Source organism: Danio aesculapii, chromosome 14 (assembly GCF_903798145.1).
Source record: "Danio aesculapii chromosome 14, fDanAes4.1, whole genome shotgun sequence".
Classification (NCBI taxonomy): Eukaryota; Metazoa; Chordata; class Actinopteri; order Cypriniformes; family Danionidae; genus Danio; species Danio aesculapii.
In genome coordinates this window covers 41,679,493-41,696,230 of record NC_079448.1, presented here as the reverse complement: position 1 = coordinate 41,696,230, position 16,738 = coordinate 41,679,493, and the positions used below count along the sequence as shown (strand labels likewise).

Here is a 16,738-nt window from a genome sequence, read left to right as displayed (position 1 = left end):
CAGAGGTTTTGAGGGTTAAAAGCAAAGGGTGGTCTAATGTAAACGAGATCAACTCTTTCATAGACAGCTGAGGTATCTTTAGTTCAGGAAACACATGCCATTTGCAATTACCACATTTAAAGATGAACAAAAACCACTGAGACAGTCAGGGCGTGAAGTGCTTCCTGAAGGATCATCAATCTTGCCTGTAAGACAAAGGGCAGCGGGAGGGAGGGTGGAGCGGCAGGAGTTTTGCCAAGTCCTGTCCCAAAGCAGCTATTATGAGGAGAGTGAAAGTGGAGCTTCGACTGGCCTGCTGAATGAGAGCAGACAAGAGTATTGTACACCAAGCATTGCCTGGCATCAAAGACGTCTCTCTTTAATGAAGCCTTTCAAATGCGCACAGTCATCTGTAGGCATGACGAATCTCTGAGCAAAGACAAACGAAGGACGTTTTTACAAATGCTATTCAGAAAATTCCCATGAATGTCTGGCTTAAGTCGAAACTGATTTATCTGTTTAGAGCTTTGGGACGTTTCTACAAGTCAAAAGTTCAGATGCGTACACATGCGCGCACATACACACAAACACACACACAAGCCTGGGCTGGATCAGTTGGCGTTACTGTGTGGAGTTTGCATGTTCTTCCTACGTTTGCATGGGTTTGCTCCGGGTGCTCCCCCACAGTCCAAAGACATGAGGTATAGGTGAATTGGGTAGGCTAAATTGTCCATAGTGTATGGGTGTGAATGAGTGTGTATGGATGTTTCCCAGGGATGGGTTGCAGCTGAAAGGGCATCTGCTGCATAAAATATGTTCTGGATAAGTTGGCGGTTCATTCCGTTGTGGCGACCCCGGATTAATAAAGGGACTTTATTCATCGAAAATTCGAAAAGAAAATGAATGAATGAAAATAAAATAAAAAATATACAAAGACAAACAGACGTTTTTAAAAATGTTATTCGGAAAATTCCCATGAATGTCTGGCTTTAGTGGAAACTGATTGATCTGTTTAGAGCTTTAGGATGTTTCTACAAGTCAAAGTTCACCTGCGTACACATGCACGCACGCACACACGCACGCACACACACACACGCACGCACATTGCCTTGAAGCAGCAATAAAATAAAATAAAATAAAATAAAATAAAATAAAATAAAATAAAATAAAATAAAATAAAATAAAATAAAATAAAATAAAATAAAATAAAATAAAAATAAAGTAAAATAAAATAAAATAAGAGTGAAAATATCTTAAACACATTTATAAATAATAAGGAAGAAAGCAATTACTAACTAAATAACTAAATAAACAAAACTATTTTGAAAGCCCATCAAGATACTTAAAGACAAACATAAAACAAAATGAAAAAAGGAGAATAAATATAGAGAGTGCAAACCTACTGAACAAAACCATAGGCATTTATAAATAAAAAATAAATACATTTTTTTTAAAAATCAGGAATTTAAAAAAGCACAACAACAAAACTAAAATTAAAATACTTTATCACCCCGAACTAAAGTGATACCAAAATTAACAATCACAAATAAATGTTAGTGTTGTATATATATATATATATATATATATATATATATATATAAACAGAAATACAATTGAAATTACAACAAGTGTAGCAATAACATTATACTTCAGCAATAGCAATAATAAAACGATTCATATATAAAGGATCTATGTATTTGTTGTACTTATTTACTAATTTACTAAAAAATAAACAATAAGGTAAGTGAATCCAAACAATTTTTCTGGGCTGAATTTAAACAAATTCAGTTGAACATTACTAAATTTAATCTGGTTGTTTAAATTCAGCCCAGATAAATTGTTTGCACCCACTTACATTAAACAAAATTAGTAATGCCAATGGATATTTTTTTTTAGTGGTCTTTATTAAAAAAAATACATTTAAAATTAAGGTCAGGAAAGACCAGGACTGGATTTTGACCAGCATATGTTTGCATTTCTCACATTGCTCTGTGAGAGGATAAAGGTTTCAAATCGGGGATCAAGCTGCATTATGTGAAAATGCCTATGCACACACAACTCACCTGGATTAGCGGTTCACTTAGCCTCTCCTCATCCACCTGCAGCACGATATCCCGAATCTCTTCATAGGGCAGCCGGAATGATCCCAGGAAAATTGCTGTTGGGTGAGAAAAAAAACACACAGAGTCATTTTCTGGCCCTCTAGTTTAGAGTGTTAGAGTTCAACAGGGGCTCTGTCAGAAAAGACCACGGGACAGCGTCAATAACCCCTCAGGTGGATGGTAAAACACTGTTAGAGTGTTTGTTCCACTCCGGGGCAATTGGAAGCGAAAGAAAAACACAATTTTCTGGCAATAATAAGAGCAGCTAAAATAGCCTCAGAATTGGGGCGCCATCACAAAATAATGCCTCGACATCTTAAACTTTCACCTAGGATGAAATGCAGAAAAACCGCTGGTGCAATTTACCCAACAGCTGAATCTGATAACCTTCTGTGAAAAGAATAGGCCGTAATTATAGCACGTAGCTTATAGCACGCAGTTTAAAGCACATCAGTGGGGGATCCGACATAATTGTACATCTGAAGCAGTCACTGGATTGAGGTTAAAATTACCTTAACGTTTACGTAAATTAAAACAGTCAAGAGTTTTTCAGTAGCGTCCGGAAACAATGTTGATCAGAAACCAGGGGAATTATTGCAGCGCTAAAACATTCAAGGGCTTGCTCTTGTTTTATACCACCTACCGTGAGCTATTTTAGCAACCCTTTGATTGGAATGCATGGCTGAGCAGATATTCTGAAGATGATACTGTATGTGAGAGTCTGTTCTCCGAAAATAAGTATTTATTGGGTCTGATTCTTCCAGCTAGGACTGCATGATTGTGGAATAAAATAGCATTGCGATGTTTTGTTTTTCTACAATATACAACACGGATTTTAAAAAGTTAGGATATTTTTTTAAATGCAATACCATAAAAAATATGTGATTTGCTGATTAGTTCAAACTTTTATTTAATTGACAAAAAGTACAACAATTTTGTTTTACGTTTTCATGTTAGCAAAAAAAAAAAATTCTTTGAATTTCTTTGAAATGTGTTGCAGCCATCAAAATAAAAATGTATTAATATTTACAAAATGCAAAATGACGGAAATCTTTTCTTGGCAATGGGCTTCCTGTGAATTGTCATCCCATACAAAATTGCAGCGTTTAAGGTCTGATTTCTTTAAAAAAAAAACAGCAGAGATTTAAAAAATCTTCTTTGGCTGGCTAAGATACGATATAAAGTGTGTATCAGACCAAATAAGAAGCACTGCATTAAATTATATTTTTCTGCGCCATGTCTTTAAAATATGGAAATAAGTTTTACCACAGTATTTTCAATGGAATTTTTGCGCTAGCCTGCCGCTAATGATGACACCAGCATTTAAACGATCTTATGTCTCTTTTCACGTTTTAACAATCAAATGGATGCTTAAGTCTATTTAACTGATAATATTGTAATTATTTTCAACATCCAGGCTGTAAAAGGAACCTTATTAAATTGAAAACAGTCATATAAAGCTTTCACCGGAAGTTCATCATTGACTGAAAAACACTAGGTGTGCATATACCCCATTGAATACCCCATATACCCCATTGAAGTTAATAAGATTGATTTAATCACAGATTCTTTATATCGTTGTATTTTACAAAACTTTTTTGGAATCTGTGTTGTATATAATATGAATACAATTTATTCAGATGACGTACATAATGTTAACATGAATTTAAATATTGTTATATATTATATACAGTATATATATAAAGTATAATTGATTTTAGACTGGTGGGGATGTGCATCTGCAAAAACAGTGAATTTGCATAAAAGATAATAAACAGATTGCAAGCATAGATGCATACAATAAAGCATAATAAAGATACAAATAAAATAAACAGTCTCTACTGTATGTACAGAAATGGAATAATCAAAACTCTGTATAGTCGTCATTGTAAAAAAAGAACTGTATACAATTCATTTTTGAGCCCAAAAGGTTTAAATTAGCTTGAAATTTTACAGCCACATGCATTAAAATAACACATCCAAATGAAAATAGTTCATTCAATCAGGGTTAAAAATTGCAATGACTCCACAAATCATGTGTTCTAAACTGTGACACCTAGTTAAGGTGTCGTATGCAGGTTATTGACACTTCTAAAGCATAAAAATACCATCATATGTTTGTAAATATTTAAGAAAAATTCTAAGTTAAAATACTTGTTAATCTGAAAAAAAAGTGCTAAAGTCAGTTATTCTCCTTTGAAAATATGCATTCTTTGTCGGAATGTGTCTTTGTTTTGGTCTTTATAACCCGCCCAATGCCAGTTTAATATAGTGAGGTTGAGTGTATTTTGTAATTCTTTCCAAAGCAAAGAGACAAAGAATGAGAAAGAATGCACCCGTGATTATTTATTTTAAACAATAGTAGATTTGACAGATAAGTGGGTAGTTTAACTGTAAGAGCCTTTGCAACAAATAAATGCAAATGTAATTTTCTCTGTTGCTTTAAAGGTAACCAGTCTAATGACTTGCATAAAATCGCATTGCTGCATGATATACCAAATCTAACATTCTAAGTAATGCAGTAGCTGTCTGCAAACATGCTGTAGATAATCACCATTTTCGATTAAAGATAAAAACGTACTCTCAACCAATCTCTTGCGAGCCTTAAAACATTTTTTTTAAAGGGAACCTACTTTACCTCTTTTTCATGATTTAAGATATGTTTTTTTGGGCTGTGGTGATGAATTGCATAGCGATTTTACTGTCTTTTTTTAATTGCAAACATTTATTGATTTAAAATAGTTTTAAACTTGTAAAACTCATTCTCGAGGTGCAGCTGATCAGAGAGAGCTGAACAAATCTTTTAAGTTGCTTTGCTCAAGTCCTGTCTTGTGAATATGATTATACACATTACTATGGAGTCATGTTAATACACGGCAGTCAATCAAGTCAGTGGGTGGGGAAAACCACACTCCTACATCAAAAACTTTAAGAGACTTGTGTTTCTATCACTCCAATATGACAATAGAAACACTATACCTACACACAGTTCTGTCCAAACAGCTTCCAAAAGATGATTTTCATCATAGGTGCCCTTTAAACATTAATAAAGACCTAATTTTAATAATAGCTTTTTCAACATTAACCGATGCACACATTGCAATATAAATGCTGAAACAATATATTGTGCTGCCCTACTTCCATTGTAGTCTGAACTTCATCAGCCAATGGATGTGACAGCTCTTCTGATCTCTGTTGAGCAGGTGAACCTGATCCAACTTCTGATGAACAGTGATTTAATAAAGTACCATTCCCACCAGCTGATTGACTGAGTCTCTGTGAAACTAAGCTCTATTTTCTGCAATTCATTAGCTGGCCATCTGTGTGTGACAATATGCCGATTTCTTCAGAGAAAAGAGAGTTCTGTGCTTTTTTTTTTCAATCGGGAGATGAAGAAAGAGTAAACACGGACACATTTTAAAATTATGGCAATCATCTGATAAAAATCATCTGACACAATGCTGGAGATTCTTACTGTAGGTTCGAAATGCCAAGATAAACAACACGGATTTAAAACCAGCTCATCAGCACAATGGCTATAGGGATATGCTAATGAGGCAGCCATCAGTAGCGTGATGAGCCAATCAACCATCAAGAGTATCACACGCCAATACACAAACAAATGGTTCGCCACCGAAATGTGGTGAGTTTAACAACCCCCAGTCAAGAACTTATCATATTTGCTGCAAAAAAAATGTAATTGGACGACAAATGCTTTCGCCTCATCTGTTGATTCATTAACATAATTTACACATTCACAGTGAGTGAATTATCCCGACTTTTTCCTCTAACAAGTTTGCCCATGACAGATGCATCCCATAATTCATTTCCGTACTCATACTCATCAGTCTGGAGGATTTAGTCACATTTTCTATCTTTTTTTTTAGCACTCCCTGTACGTCCGCCTAATGGCAAGCATTTAAGCACAGAGAGCACTTCCGTCCCATATATACTGTAAAAACCGCCATCTATACTAAACCGCCTCCACACACTGGCATAATTTACAGCAACTCTCACTTTGTTTTAAATGCAATCGGCTACATTTGTGGAGAAAGAACGCTGACGGAGGGCCTACCCCTGGAGCCGGACCAAGGATGGGAACAGAATGCTGGGACTGTTAAGCATGCTAATGGAGCACAGAGCTCTGCTGGGTATCTGTGTGTTAATATAGTAGCGTGACTTCATGTAGCGGTTGCCTGCTCTGCTCGGTTCCTCCTACATTAAATGCACTCATGAGATTCACAGCCTCTGCGTCTCATCTGGATTATTGTTTCAGCTGGAGCACCAAGCCCCACCCGGGTCCAAAGTAGCAGAACAAATATCCAGCTTCTCTTTACACTCGCAATGCAATGATGTGTGGGTCTGTGTGAGATTGCTCATAGGCCCCCAGGATCGATGAACTCAGCAAGTTTTAAAAGAGTTTTTCAAAAATAAAAAAAATAAAAGTGTGTGTATTGCCCAGGCTGCTCACAGACTGTAGTCTCAGCATAAGGAGGAGACAGCAACAGATACCCGGAGGTGTGAGTAGGTCTTACTGGTCAAGTAAAGAGCAGAAGTGCATGTTGCACAACTACTCTGGGTCATTCCCACAACCCTGGAACAACCCTGTCTTGTCTGTGTCTGCCAAATTATATAAATAAAACGATGAAAAATTAAGTAGGAAGAATACAAAAATAAAATAAATAAAAATAAATAAAAAAATAAAATAAATAAATAAAAATAAAATAAAATAAAAGTTTTTTTTTTTATCTAGAAGAAATCCAGATAAAATCTTTAAAGTGTCTCTAAAGTTTTCTCCCTCAAACTCCCTCTCTTACAACAACAACAATTTAACAATTAAACTAAATTAAATTAAATTATGTCAAATAGCCTTTCAAATAGTCTCTCTAAAGATTCGTTTTACTTTCCTGTCCCACCTCCCTTCTTCTTTCTCTGTGAAAGATGACAGATTTGTGGCTGAAGTGAATGTGTAACATCACTCCCACTCATGTGCTGGCATTACTCTAAAGCCTGAAGTGATGTGTGTATGTGCATCAAAGGCAGAGTAAGGAACAAGCGGAAATGAGGCACAGAACAGAGAATGAGAATGTGAACATAAGAGCATCTGCTACAGCTCTAATTGAAAGAGAAAGAAAGAAAGAAAGAAAGAAAAAAGGAAAGAAAGAAAGAAAGAAAGAAAAGAAAGAAAGAAAGAAAGAAAGAAAGAAGAAAGAAAGAAAGAAAGACAGAAAAAAATGAAAGAAAGATAGAAAAGAGAAAATCACTCTAGATTTTGACATGCAGAAAAAAATGCAGGACAAATAGCATTTTTCTTCTGCTAAATGTGGTTCTGAATTCTTACATTCTGCTGTAATACAAAGAGCTAAGCAATACTTTAGGATCTCAAACATTTCACTGTATCTAGGGATTCAGAGCTAAATGATTGCATTCAAAAATATTAATCATTTTTAAATTAGTCATAATTACACATGCTTATGAAAACAAATAATTGACAAAGAAAGAAAGAAAGAAAGAAAGAAAGAAAGAAAGAAAGAAAGAAAGAAAGGCCACACAAAATCACAAAACCTGACATTGATTTGATAACCTTTAGAATGGCATAGTAAAGTTATTTCGTTCATGAAAATGACAAGACTTTTTTGGATTATTAGACCTGAATGACAAAATCATCGTTATTGTTATTGCTAATGATGGTGTTTAAACAAATTAACAACAAACAAATAAATCATACATAAAGACTGAAATAAAACAATAAAATATTAAATAAATAATTTCATTTACATTTTAAATTGATATAATTATACATTTCTATATATTTATTTACATTTATAATATAATTTATACATAAAATAATAAAATACAAAAGGATAAAAACAAAACACAACAAACAAAAACAAATCAAAACAAAACTGAACTAAACTATGCAGCAAAAACTAAAAAAACTAAAATAAAACAAACAAAAAACTAAATACATATAAAATATTATATAAAGAATAAAACAATAAAATAAAATACAAAATAATAAAAACAAAACACAACAACAAATCACAACATAAAACAAAACTAAGCAAAACCAAGCAACAAAAAACTAAACAAACAAAAAGAAACAAAACAAACAAACAATAAATAAATAAATATACATAAAATAATAAATAAAGAATAAAATGATAAAAATAAGACCAGACAAGACAAGACAAAAACAAAAAACAAAACAAAATTCTGTCAATTACATACAACACCCTAGAACATCTGAAACTCAATTCCTGGAGGGCCGAAGCTCCACACATTTTTGCTCCAACCCTTATCGAACACGGCTGATCCAACTAATGAAGATGTTCAAAAGAGTCATAAACACCTTCATTAGTTGGATCAGTTGTGTTTGATCATGGTTGGAGCAAAAATGTGCAGAGCTGTGGCCCTCCAGGAATCAAGTTTGAGACATATGACCTAAAAGCAATACAGAGAATTTTATGAACATTCATCATTTGTATCCTGAATCTGCAAATATGCAGTTATATATTCATCATCTATGTTAAAGCAGAATTAGATATATTGGTTAAAGTATGTTCTTCAACATCAGCTCTGTAGCCAGATTCAATTCGCACATTCAAATTGCATTGATGCATTCAATTGGAATCCAAGTACTTTTCCGGCTAGGATGAAAACAAGCATGGTTAGGACATATACTCAGGTGGCTGGTTATTTTAGAATTTGCTATGAATATTTCATGAAGTGTGATATTGTATATCTAAGGTGTTCTCCTTTCCAAGACAAAGCCAACATTTCCAAAGAAGAATAAAATTGCATTTTCATTCTGCTTTCATCAATCAGAGTCCAAAGAGTCGCAGACACTCTTGAGAACACAACGAATTCACACACATGCACACGCGCACGCACACACACACTCCCCGAAGACTCAAGTGGGGGAAAAGAGAGTGGCAGAAAAGAGAGTTGCTAAATGGTATGAGGGTCTGGCAGGTTGATCAATACAGACCACAAAGCAAACTGTGACAACATCAGGCCTTTTCTGCTGTCTAAACTAGTTTCAGAACAATCGAGTACAGTAAACTCAAGTACAGTTTGAGATGATTATGTTATATGCAAATAGATGGCACAATATGTGTGGTTATAAAGATTAACATACACTGCAACAAATGCTTTTCTAACTTAGAGTTTTGTCTTGTTTCTAGTCCAAATTACTAAAAATTATTTAATCATGCCGACTTTTCTGGACAAATAAATAATAGTGTCTTGTTTTCAGACATAACACGTTAAAATTATGTCAGTTTTTCCTTAAAACAAGCTAAATAATCTGCCAATGGGCAGCACGGTGGCTTAGTGGTTAGCACTGTCACCTCACAGCACGAAGGTAATAGTTGACGTCCCAGCTGGGTCAGTTGGCATTTCTGTGTGGAATTTGCATGTTCTCCCCGTGTTGGCGTGGGTTTCCTCCAGGTGCTTCGGTTTACCCCACAGTCCAAACACATGTGGTACAGGTGAATTGGATGAACTAAGTCAAGCTACTTATTTAAAATGAGCTGAAACAACACAATTCTTGATACATCATTGGGACAACTTAATTTTATTATGCTCAATCCACATAAATTTGTTAAAAGTGTTAACTTAATCGATTTGTGTTGGGACAACATGAATGAATTGTGTGGAACCCTGCATTTTTTACAGTGCAAACTAATTTTGAGAGGAGCACGTGATATGATTGATCGTGGCTGGTCTCTCATCTGTAATCATTAGTAAGCCAATTGAATCATTCCAAACTTACTATAAATAGCCCGATTAGCATTATTCCTCATCTTCGTTTTTTGAAGAATATCCCCATCCACCCCATCTCCCCCTTTCCTCCTTTACCAGGGGGAGCTCTCGAGAACTACTTGATCTCGTACCCCCTTATATGCTCACTGACCAGGCAGAAGCCCTGGGCTCAATTATCTCTGAGCTCAGGGTTCTCTCCCAGGACAGCATGCCAAACCTGCTATTATTATCAAGCAATATCTAAGTGTGAAATTGGCCATAGTGTGTGAGTGTGTGCATAAATGTGAGAGTGTATGGGTGTTTCCCAGTACCGGGTTTCAGCTAGAAGGAAATCCACTGTGTAAAACATATGCCGGAATAGTTGGCGGTTCATTTCGCTTTGGCAACTCCTGATAAATCAGTGACTAAGCCGAAGACAAAAGAAAGAACAGTCTGTCAATGGAGTAAGTGGAATAATCTAGTTTTCACTTCGAAATATGATTATTTTGCTTAGCCAACTGGCAGACTATTTAGCTTGATTTAAGGGAAAACTCACTTAAATTTGACATTTTATCTCTAAAAACAAGAAAATAAGTTTTGCTAGTCTAAAAAATCTGCGGGATTTAAGATTTTTTTTTTAGATATTTGAGCTAAAAACAAAGCAAAAAGATTTTTTTACCATGTAGTAAGCAACAAATAATAAGGTAAACTGTACCATTTAAAAAATAAAAATAAAATAAACAAAAACATCCAACTCATGGCCGATTCTGATATAGAAATAATCAATAATTTCATATTTTGATATTACTACGTTCATATAATCTGCAGTTTGTGCACCAAGGAGAAAAAAATAAATCTACACTGATATTTTAGCAGCTCTGGCTAAATTATAGTATGCATTATTTTCCCTGCATAGAGAATTATAAGGTGGCCACTTCCATCAAACTGTGTTCCACCTCCACCCTTTGACCAGAGACATTGCTAGGGTCGAAAGGGATAAAGAGCTTATGTATTTCTTTATGTCTTTCAGAGCAATATTGTAGTTGAATGACTGAAAATAAGATCTGAATGAAAATAAAAAGGCTTTAACTGACCATTTACATGATTGCAACAATACATGGTCCATATGTGTTCCTCCAGCCATCTTAGGTATTTTCATAAGAATAAAGTCGATTTATAATCCGATGCTAACTGACATACCATGTTACAGAAGAATATGGCTATGAAATAATAAGTTAGATGCATGAACTCACTGTGATTTAACAATTACAGAAACATATGTGACTGGCTATATGATATCTAGATAAATATGTCTAGATATCTAGATCATATCTAGAAAGCTTGTACAATTTAAGTTTTTTCTGAATAATTTGCATGTATTTATATTGATGTAACGCATATTTTATTGATTACAGTTATTTTATTTCACCAAAACTACACACATTTATATTGTGGAAACAAATATTAAGCTTCATCAGTAGTTAGAACTATTCAGTTTCGTGAAACAGTTGTATTATTACCTTATCAGCTTCAGCCTTTCAAAATAATGAATGAATGACAACAGTGCAGTTTTTTTTTAACACTTGCTTTGTGACCTTTTTTCACCTGCTGGTAGAAACAGATACTGCTGAACAGCTGACTCTTTAAATACCGACGCCAAAGCTGCGTTAAGTGGAATGCGCATAATGTACGTGGTATTTTTAAGTACTGGATAACAAAATAAATGTTATAGAACATTTATTTTAAAATATATATTTAATATTTTTTAAGTGCAACATATTCCAAAAGATCACAGGCTTTTAACAATACATCAGGGGCTGAAGCCCCCAAAGCCCCCCCACGCAACGCCCCTACAAAAAAAAAAACAGGCAAGCAGTCAAGCTACAGAACCCAAGTGATGCTCAAGTCATTGGTCATGCATTTAATTAAATGTTGGCATTTTAAAACAAGATAATGATTTACTTGGTAAGATTACAAGAATAATCCAAAATGTTTCATGTAGCAAAACATTCATGATCAGGATATCACCTTCACCTCATTTTGAGCCAGGAAAAATCTTTTATATTAAATAGGGATGTCCAGATCTGATTACGTGATTGGAAATTGGGCCCGATCTTGCGGTTTCATACTCGATTGGAATCGGACGTTACCTACCAATCAGAACCCATATTCTCATTATTTTTTAACACATCTATAGTTATGCGGTGGCACAGAGTTAGACCTCTTTCTTGACTTCACACAGAAACAGCAACGTGTGCGGCATGACATCACTTTGTTGCAGAGACACTATTGGTTAAATGTCAGCAAAGTAGAACACTGAAGCAGCTTGAAGCGGAAAGCGTAAGTATGTCTGCAGTCTGGAGGTATTATAAAGTTGATGACGACAACATTGCCTTAGCAAACTGTGAGATATGTAAACTTGGTTTGCCTGCTGGGTATTTTACATTGAGGTGGTGTTTGTTTTTCTGTTAGATTATTTTTTTATATTTACTGTTGCAGTAAAGTCCAAAAGTGAAGAATTGATGTTATTTATTACTTGATCATTCAAGCTACCTCACAGAAGTGCTCTGCTTGTTAACAAAGTTGTTGAAAGTTCAAATAAGGTGAATTAAAAAAAATAAATAAATAAATCTTGTTGTAAGAAACAACTGTTTCTTCGCTCTTCTTTATTCTTTTTTTATGTACTATAAAAAGATTGGATCAGGTTTCGGTATCGGTAGATACTCAAAATCAAACGACTTGAACTCAAGTGCAAAAAAACCTGAAAGGGACATCCCTAATAGTAAACAAATTTAGTGGTTATAAATGAGCATTTTCTGTAGCTAGCCATATACTGTACTTACTATGTAGATACAGTATCAAAGAACAATTAGATATACTGAATCAGTGCACACCATGGTAACTTTAATAAATCTCCAAGACTTTCAGCAGACTTAAGTGCATAACAGAATCCTCCTAGTTTTTGGTGGGGACTTTTTTTGGTTTTGCCTGTTGCTTGGATAAGGCAGACAAAAACAAAATATTTTGTCCTGTTATCCTCCTGTGTGTTTACAGTGATATCAGAGGAATCAGGTAGAATCCATTATAAAAAAAAAAAAAAGCTGCATCCCCAAAAACCTGTTGCAGGAAGAGCAAATACTAGCGAATGCTGCTTGACAATACAAGAGGATAAGAGGAATTTGAAAGTTGACATGATATGTAGAAACAAGAAAACAAACAAACAGAAGAGAACAGAGGAAAAGTGCCAGTCAAAGTCTGACAACATTGCGGCTATAGATTCAGCAGAGCCAGAGATGCTTCTTTTTTTCTAAAGTGACTTAGATCTGTCTTCTAGTATGGAGCAAAAACATACCCAGGACAAAAAATATATATAAAAATAATAAAAAAAAAGACAATTCTTTAGAGACAAATGTAACTTCTTTGGAAGAAAACACACACACACACACACACACACACACACACAGATCTAGAGGCTTCTGGCTGGGTGTTAGGGGACACAGATGATATGGAATGCTGATAACTTACACAGATTCTGAGCTGTCTTGGCATCCAGAATCCGCAGCTCCTTCGCTTTTTTCTTGAATTGTGTCATCCTGTCATCTGTTTCTTCCACGTCCTTTTTCACTGAAAGCAAAGAGACAGAACCAGAGGGTAAGCATTAATTATCAAAACCAGTAAGTGCATCTGCTCAGCTTTTTTCGGGGATACAGGAAAACGAGTAGACGTGACACTCAGACAGCAAGCTTCAACTGAATGACGGCACAGGCAATGATGGCAGGAAAAGGAACAGGATTTGAACATTCACTGAATAAAATACCCATGTAAATCTCCAGAACAATCTGAACATACTCTGCAAGAATGACAGGTGTACTTATTGGATCTTAGCATACTTTTATATGTGTTCTGAGTGGTTATGATGCTTGCTTAATGGAACAAACAACAATAATAATAATAATAATAATAATAATAATAATAATAATAATAATAATAAAATTTCAGTGATATTTCATGCTAACTTTGTGTCATTTCTGGATTTTGGGATACACGTGTGCTTTAATTATTCCATCTGCTGATTTCAATGATCAAGCTTCTTTAAGCAAGATTGATTCTAATTGGCTGTGGGTGTTTTATTACGCATTGGCTGAGAAATAAATAAATAAATAAATAAATAAATAAATAAATAAATAAATAAATAAATAAATAAATAAATAAATAAAAAGTTACAAAAAAATAAAAAATAAATAAAATTAATTAAAAAAAAAAAAATTAATAAAATAAAATAAAAAAAGAGATAGCACAAAGAAAATAGATGAATATAGGATGAACATAGATGCCCAGGATGTTTTATTACTTATTGTTTCGGGAATAAATAAATAAATAAATAAATAAATACAAGTAAGAAGATTACAATAATAAAAAATAAAATTAAATAAAATTAAATAAAATAAATAATAAAGCGATTGCACATAGAAAATAGATGCGAAACAAACAGAAACAAACAAACAAACAAACAAATAAATAAATAAAGTAGGAAGATTACAATAAAAAAAATCAAATACAACAAAAATCAAATAATAAATCAAATCAAATCATAATAAAAAAATAAAATAAAATAAAATAATAAAGATATTGCACATAGAAAATAGATGGATGAAAATAGGATGAACATAGATACTAATGATGTTTTAGTACTCATTGTTTGGGGAATAATTAAACAAACAAACAAACAAACAAACAAACAGATAAATAAATAAATAAATAAATAAATACATAAATAAAGTAGGAATATTACAATAATAAAAAAATAAAATAAATCAAATAAAAATAAATCAAATAATAAATCAAATCAAATCATAATAAAAATAAATAAATAAAGATATTGCACATAGAACATAGATGGATAAAATAGGATGAACATAGATACTCAGGATGTTTTATTACTTATTGCCTGGGAAATAAATAAATAAATAAATAAATAAATAAATAAATAAATAAATAAATAAATAAATAAATAAATAAATAAAATTCATTCCAATGACACACATACTCAGTGCAGTTATTATTTTAAATTTATGACAATTGTCTGATTCCCCCCTTTATTCTGATATCATTGCATGCTTCATTCAACCCTACAAAGTAAAAGTGAAAGTACTGCCCACTAAGCATCACTAATAAAAAGTAACAAGACTCAAACAAACGTTTATTTTTTTTCGAGATGAACTGGATTGTCATATTCTGGCACGATCTTGTAATACGGATAAACCCAAAATGAAAAGCATGACTCCTGTGCTTTGGACCACACTTTTTATGAGCTCCTGCTGTAGCAATAAAATGACATATGTTCCTCTCTATAAGGTAATTATACATATGGCACCTCTATAACAGATCCAGGGTGGAAAGCATAAGGACAGAGAAACGCTCGATCATGGCAGATGTGTCACGATTACACCAAGACACTGATGCATGTCAGACTTCCTTTTTATAGCATGGCATATAAAAATAAATAAATAAATAAAAAGGTGAAAAAGGAAGGGAATGAGAAGGTATGAGGAAACGGCAAGGAACATCACAGAAAAAATATTTCTTAGAGATTTTGTCTTATTTCTAATCTAAAAAAATCTTAGTTCAAGATACATTTTCTTTAAAGCCTCGGTCAGATCACACGATTTCGGCACGATTTCCTCGACGTAGGGTGTCGTGGGGGTTCGTAAACGACAAATGGGCGTTGTGACAAAAGATTCAATCTTTTCTTCTCGTTTTATGTGGCATAGTTCACGACAACCAATACCATGTCTGTGACGCCTCACGACACCATCGCAGAAAGTCTAGCATGTTTATTTTCCCCCAGTTCCTCACGTCGAGTTCCATCACGTGGGTGACATAGTGCAATATTAGCACATCATTTCTCAGTTATATCAGTGGGTGCTGCCATTAATGCGCTGGTCTGGAAATAAAAAAAAAGGCTACATATTTGTATGGGTGGGTCACGGGTGGATAAGATCAATCATTGGTTATGCAAACTTAAATACTTTTCTAAAATATTTAGGTGTTTTAAGCAATTTTATCTGACAGACTGGCACAAATATGCAGACATCATCATTCTCACAACGAGTTTTTGAGTTCACTCAGCCTTCCAACTGAGTTTGTTCTTCCGAGGTAATCTGGGAACAAGTTCAGTGCTGTGAATCCATTGCAAAAGCATTTCCTGCTTATTCAAATGTGTCATTATAGTGAAAACAGTTTATTATAGGCTTCTCTGAAACTGTGAATATTTCACTTTCATTTTATTTAGGCTAAATTATTAATTTATTTAACAAACCAACACAATCTCACAGCAATTTGTGTTTTGGCGCATGTAGCAGACTTGTTTTGAAGTGCATCACCTCAAATGTTATTCGTGTTTATAGATCCGTGTTTATAGAACTGACCAACAAAAGATACATTAAAATTAAGTAAAAAATGATAGAATTGTTCCAAGAAAAATATACTAATTATATTTTTGTTTTTGCCCTTTCACTACTTAACTATACGGGTGGATGATTTGTTTCGCACTGTGGAAAATTATAATGTATTGAATGCTTCATTGTAATTTTTAACACAAATCTCAGTTATATATTTGCTAATTTTTTAATATGTCATTATTTTAAAGATTATATCTGAGCATCTGATTTTTCCTTGCTGCTGTGCTCTTATTTCTCCGTATCTCTCGCAGCAAGTTCAGGCGAGGGATTGTTTGTGAAGAAACTCATGGCAGGAAAATATACATTTAGATTTCAAATAAAATATATTAATTTTGAAAGGCAGTAGCGTAGCCAGAAAAGAGACTCTGTGTGTGCATCAGAAAAAACTGGGTGAGCCTTATGTATTGTCAAAATAATGTGCAAAAAAACGCAGACTCTGTGTACTAACGT

At 33.8% G+C, this 16,738-nt stretch overlaps 1 protein-coding gene across 6 annotated transcripts in view; it reads right to left on the bottom strand.

The window, feature by feature from the left end:
- diaph2 (diaphanous-related formin 2) overlaps nt 1-16,738 on the bottom strand; it is a 763,661-nt gene that overhangs the window by 361,896 nt on the left and 385,027 nt on the right. For all 6 annotated transcript variants that reach the window (XM_056472168.1, XM_056472167.1, XM_056472172.1 and 3 more), the window contains 2 exons: nt 13,353-13,451; nt 2,043-2,137 (listed from right to left, as the gene is read on the bottom strand). In XM_056472168.1, coding sequence (XP_056328143.1) covers nt 2,043-2,137; nt 13,353-13,451 — 194 coding nt within the window. The remainder of the gene's footprint in view (nt 1-2,042; nt 2,138-13,352; nt 13,452-16,738) is intronic.